Here is a 6319-nt window from a genome sequence, read left to right on the forward strand (position 1 = left end):
TGGTTCGACAATCACCATAAGCCAAGGACTCGTTGATGGTACTAATTAGATACACTCGGTGAAATTTTGATGGATGAATGGTCATGTGGAGGTCGTACGAGCTATTCCTAAATATTATTGGACTTTGTCCTATAAATTCCTAATTTGATATTTATTGACTAAAACCTTCAAGCCCCAATAGTGTATCCTCAGAGTCACTATCCCATTGGTAACACGTAAACTCTAAGTCCCGTCTAGTATGTGCATCTTTGGCCTCTTTTACTAACTTTAAACAATGCTTCTTTGGCATTTTACAATACATAACTTTCTTCATAAGCATTTGCTTTTCTTGAACAACTTTTGATAATACAATACATAACTTTCATAACAAACTTTCAAAACATACTTTTCTCTTTTTTTTTTTCTTTTTTTAATCTTTTATATCACCCTAAAATATATAACTATTTTCAAGCTCGTAAAAAGATGGACATGTGGTGGTGTGCTGGTTTGAGTGCATTTAATTCTTACCATCTCAAAGTTTTCAGATTATGGTAATCCTTCCTAAGCATCGAAATTCGGTTTCACCATTTTTCAAATTATTATATATATAAAAAGTGCTAAAGAGGGCTATCAAAGCTAGTTGGGCCTACCGACACATCCCAAATCAGATATGCAAACCATCCATTCTTTTATTATTATATTATATATTTCAAAAGTTCAGAGAGTTCGTTTGCACATTTGTAATAATATCATTTCCTACTTAACGTAGAACAAAAACAATTTTCAAGTGACAATTTTTCTTTTTTTTTAAACTTTTTTTTTGTTTTTTATTAAATTTTTTTAATATTCTTTTATTTTTCTTAAAAATGAAAACATCAATTCCCCATCCCCACACTTACATTTCACATTGTCCTCAATGTGAGACAAGGAAAAGATAAATCTAAACATAAAGAAAAATAAAGTGGAACAGACTCCCCTGGTATATGTGAACATGCAAGTGTGCGGTGAATCATGTTCCTCGCCCTCCTATTCGAACGCAAGATTAAAACTACATGGCTCTCTATCAAGCTATCAAATACGAACGAATGTGGCAATCCTTAAGCAAATTGCATCCCCACACTTGTTTAAAACTCCAGCTCATCAACCGTAATCAACCAATCAAGGAATGACCTGCAAGTAAGAGAAGAAACACCCGGAAAAACTCGGAAATAAAAATAAAATGTAAATAAAATAATAAGAAAATATATTACCGGGTTGCCTCCCAGGAAGCGCTAAGTTTATTGAATAGACTTCAGCCGGACTCGTTCTCGAAACCTCAATCAGAAGGCTCCTCCTTTATCCTCTTCCAATCGATGCTCCTCAATACTCTCCTTTTACAATTGGTCGAAAAGAAACCAATTGAACAACTCTCATGGGCATGACCATATGAATTAATCTCGGCCCACCAACTCTTAGACTCCCCAAAAAATTATCCCCTAAAGTGAAACGAGAGTGACGGACTCTTCTGCACACCATGATCTCTGAGGCTAGATATCCTCCTTATTCTTTTAGTCAACTTTTTAAACCTCAACACATCCCGAATGGAGATTGAGTACGGATCATGTTTTGGTTTTTCACATTCAAAGTGCAATAATGGAAAGACTGATTCACCAACCACTTCATGGCTCTCATCACAAGGCCCATTCTTGATCCCCGAACTTGGCTCATTATACAATAGATCATCAAGCAACTTTAAATCGCCAAGTGGGTCAAACTCTCCTTCATCTGTGATGATAAAATCCATCAACTCTTCACCAAACTCATCCTTAAATTTTTCCTCCCAAGAGGGAACATACTACTCTACTCTCTGCTCTTCCATTCTGATATCTTCAATCTCACTCAGGGTTTCAAACAAAGGTGGATTCAAAGGTGGAATATATTCCAAATCCTTTATAATGGCAAACAATACATCATCCATTATTGCCTCCAATTATGGGGTGGGCTCTAATATATTCCCTGAAAAATCTTTATACCCTAAGAAGTTCCCCATTTGATCATATGAAAATTGGTATGGAGGAGGTTTACCCACAATGTGATTCCCATGGAGCTTTCCGTGCCTCGACTTCTATATTTCTCCTCTCATAAGCATCATGCACCCAGTGAATTCCGCCAAAAACTTTGCACCATGGTTCCCCAACTCGTAAAATGAACATTTTTTTGTAAAGAACACTCAAAAGAAACGGATCACGAGCACCAGATAAAAATAGATAAAATAGTTAAGAATAACAATAACACTAAAAAAACTAAAACTAAACTTAAACTACACTAAACTAAACTAAAATAAACTAAACTAATTAAAATAACTAATCTAACAACGTAGGTCCTAACTCGAGTCGTTCTCAATACGCCTCAAACCGTGTCCCCGGAAACGGAGCAAAAAACTTGATGTGTGTCTAATGATGCTCTTTGGAACTCACAACTACGCTTAAAATTTATAAAACAAAACTCCTAATGAATCCACACACAACCAGCAAGTGTACCGATTAATAATAGTATAGACCTAAGGAAGTCCGACTATCGAACACAAGGACACGTGAAAACATCTATGATCACTAACCCTAGAAAAGACCTTCCTAAGAATAATATTTTTTAAATGATTTTTAATTATTAAACTACTTGACATAACTTACTTTAACTAAATTAAAATACTTAACCTAACAAGACTTAGCGAAACTTTGAGAATGAGACTTGACAATAGAGAAAACGTCTACCTAGGTAAGAATCCTATTGAAGATTTAATAAGCTAATGGATTGAAGAATCTCACGACACCGGTATCTAAGGATGACACAACTAAGGTTCACTCAAGAAAGCTAGATCACCTCTCGGTCTCACCAACAAACTCTAACTTACACTCAGTTGATTTTAAGAACAAACCGGGGAATGAATTGCTAAAGTGTTCTAATGTCGACTCTCCTCTCGGTCTCACTGACACACTACCCTAATGGAGACGAATACTACGCAACCAAGGATAGAGGAACCATTTAGTTTAACTTAAACTAGGTCAACTAATTGCTCACAAACCCAAACCCGACAAGAACCTAACCCGCTCTCGCGCGATCCTAATCCTAACAAGTAAAAGCTATGAGACAACCTTACTTCCTATCACCTCTCGGTCTCTAAGAAGGTGCGTACCCACTGAATTTAACTAATTACATACCTACTTAAACCATACGGTTGATCACCCCGCAAACAATCTCCAAACACAAAGTAAAGAGTTATAACAAGCTAAAATTAACCAGAACCGATTCAATCAATTAAAGCAAGAGGTATATGAGTATAAATAATCAAATCACAGCCACTAAACAAAACCTAATTCAATATTAAACCAAACTTTCATCAACAATTCAAGTCATGATGATCAACAATCCATCTTACTAAAACCTAACAATATTCATCTAACTGTTGGTTAATCATCGATATCGTTAAATATTTTGTTAGTTTATTAAGGAATTGATAAACTCTGTTAAAATGTTCAGTTAGTGTAGTTAGGGGACAAAGTGTAATTAGTTAATAGTTGGTGTATATTGTTGTAATTAGTTAAAAAATAAACGAAGGTTGCATCGTTTATACGAAACATCGCGACGGTATATTGTAACCGCCGGTGGGTATAATTACCTCCGACCACCATCATTGTAAATCACCCGTTTCAATTACAAATCAATAATACAAGATTCTTTTATGTTATATTTGTTGTTATTTACGTATTGTTCGTTTAATCGATCCTGTGGCCCTCAATTGGTATCAGAGCGAGGCTCTAAAAAAACCCCATAATTCGGAACCCTAATCGGTAAGAACAAAATAGGGGAACATACATGCAGATTAGAAGAAGGAGAAGAAGCACTGGTTTAAAGAAGTTCCGATCAAAAGGAAAGTCAGAACGGTTGTTTTAGAGGAAAACGGTGACGTAATTTGTGTTAATCGGAAAAGCCAGTACCTTGTTTTGGAGAAGGAACGGAGGAAACAGATTGATTTTGTGAACTCAACATACATATATAAATATAAAATTTTAATAATATTAATTGTTTATTATTTAGAAAGTAAAAAAAAGGTAATTGTTTTAAAACAATTATATTTGGAAGTAAATTCAAGAAATTAATTTTTGAAAAATTAAAAAACTTGAATAAAAAATCGAACCTGTGTGATTCGAATAGCAAGACTCCGAACCTTCTTGATTCGTTGAGAATAAGTGGCTCCGAACCTTCGTGATTCGTAGAGCAAGAGTAAGACCTGTGTGGTATCTAAGACCTGTGTGGCAATCTAAGTCCTGTGTGGCATCTAAGACCTGTGTGGCAATAAGACCTGTGTGGCAAATAAATCCTATGTGGTACAAATCCTATGTGGTAAAAACAAAAACCTTTGTGGTTCAGTTGAGTAAGAAGTAAGAAAATATGTCTAGCAAAGAAGATTCATCAAGTGGATCAACAAAAATTCGTGAGCAAGGGAATATATCTCTTCAATGTCCAAAATTGACTGAGTCAAACTATACTACATGGGCATTACTGATGGAGACAATCTTAAAGGCTATGGTCTTTGGGAAGCGGTAAGCTCAGAAGAAGAAGTTGATGAAAAGAAGGCATATACGACCAAGGAAATGATCCTACAAACGTTGCCAGAAGATATTTTGATGCAAGTGGCACAACACCCGACAACAAAAGAAGTGTGGGACGCAATAAAAGTTCGACACCTAGGAGCGGATCTAGTTCAGAAAGCACGTCTACAGACATTCAGGAGCGAGTTGGAGAAGTTAAAGATGAAAGAAAATGAAACCGTGAGTGATTTCTCCGGAAAATTGGGAAGCATAAGAGCCAAATTTAAAAGTTTTGGTTCCAATCTCAAGGATAAGATAATTGTAAGGAAGTTGCTCAATTCACTTCCAAAGAAATTTCTACCAATCGTGGCATCTATCGAGCAATATTTGGAAATTGACAAAATGCCATTTGAAGAAGCGGTAGGAAGAATAATAGCTTTTGAAGAACGCCTTAAAAGTCAAGACGGACCAGAAGACGATAACGAAAGAAAGCTTTTGATGGCTAGTAATCATCCTAAGAGCTGGCGTCATGAAAAAGGTCGTGGTAATAGAAGCCAAGACAAAGATCAAGGAAAAGAACCTTTCAAAGAAGAAAGACGACGTGGAAATGCGAGTCGCGGATACAAAGACAAAAGTGATCTCAAGTGCTATGAATGTAACGAATATGGTCACTTTGCATATGAATGCCCAAAGTGGAAAAACAAAGAAAAAGAAGACCCGAAGGCTCATCTAATACATATTTTAACTACGCTACTATGAAGACAAAGCAAACCGTGTTGAAGATCGAGATTAAGGGGGTGATTGTTGGTTAATCATCGAACTCGTTAAAGTTCCGTTAACTATTTCATTAGTTTATTAAGGAATAGATAAACTCTGTTAGAATTTTCAGTTAGTGTAGTTAGGGTACAAAGTGTAATTAGTTAATAGTTGGTGTATATTGTTGTAATTAGTTAGAAAATAAACGAAGGTTGCGTTGTTTATACGAAACATCGCGACGGTATATTCTAACCGCCGGTGGGTATAAATACCTCCGACCACCATCATTGTAAATCACACGTTTCAATTACAAATAAATAATACAAGATTCGTTTATGTTATACTTGTTGTTATTTACGTATTATTGTTCGTTTAATCGATCATGTGGCCCTCACTAACCTAGGTAGAACTAACTAGTTTAGCCTAACATGATTTTTGGACAGCAGGTATATCTTATTATAAACACCATATTAATTATCATAAACATCATATTAATCATTCAACAATCTATCAAGATCATACACAATCCAATATTCAATTCAATTGCAAAAGAATTCAAGTTTAAAGATTAAATCAACAAGTATGAACCTTGAATAAGAAAGTAAAGTTTATGGAGTGTTTACTACCAATTGGGGTTGATTTTAATAATTAATATCAACCCTAGCTGTTGTCCACAACCTTCTATAATGATCTTTTTCTTCCTCTAGCCGCCACAGGCTTCAAAAACACTTTTTTTCTTTCTTCTCTTGCCTGCAGATTGTGATCGGACTAGGGGAGGTTGCTGATTTCGGGATTTAGGGCTGTTAGGGTTTGTTCTTTTTGTTAATAATCTTATATAATATCATGTAAGGCTTTGATTTTGTGGGCTTGGGTCGGGCCTTGAGTTTTAGTATTCAAAACTGATCAAAAAGGCCTCTTTTCTCTTCCAAAATCCATACTTTTTCTCTTGTAAAACTCATAACCTACACCAAGTATTAAGATTTGTAAGATCATGTTAAAAAGAGTTAAAATCATCA

The 6319-nt window shown here is 35.4% G+C and overlaps 1 protein-coding gene across 1 annotated transcript; it reads left to right on the forward strand.

Moving 5' to 3' along the window:
- Positions 1-4508: 4508 nt before the first annotated feature.
- LOC143597041 (uncharacterized) lies at positions 4509-5306 on the forward strand. The gene has a single exon (XM_077075659.1). The coding sequence runs from the start codon at positions 4509-4511 to the stop codon at positions 5304-5306; it is 798 nt and encodes a 265-aa protein (XP_076931774.1).
- Positions 5307-6319: the final 1013 nt, after the last annotated feature.

Source organism: Bidens hawaiensis, unplaced genomic scaffold, assembly GCF_021521415.1.
Source record: "Bidens hawaiensis isolate Kalapana, Puna unplaced genomic scaffold, B.hawaiensis_p1.1 tig00047508_1, whole genome shotgun sequence".
NCBI classification, from domain to species: Eukaryota; Viridiplantae; Streptophyta; class Magnoliopsida; order Asterales; family Asteraceae; genus Bidens; species Bidens hawaiensis.

Excerpts from the sequence above, each read along its gene's own strand:
- LOC143597041 (XM_077075659.1), top strand. The coding sequence starts at position 4,509 with ATGGGCATTACTGATGGAGACAATCTTAAAGGCTATGGTCTTTGGGAA.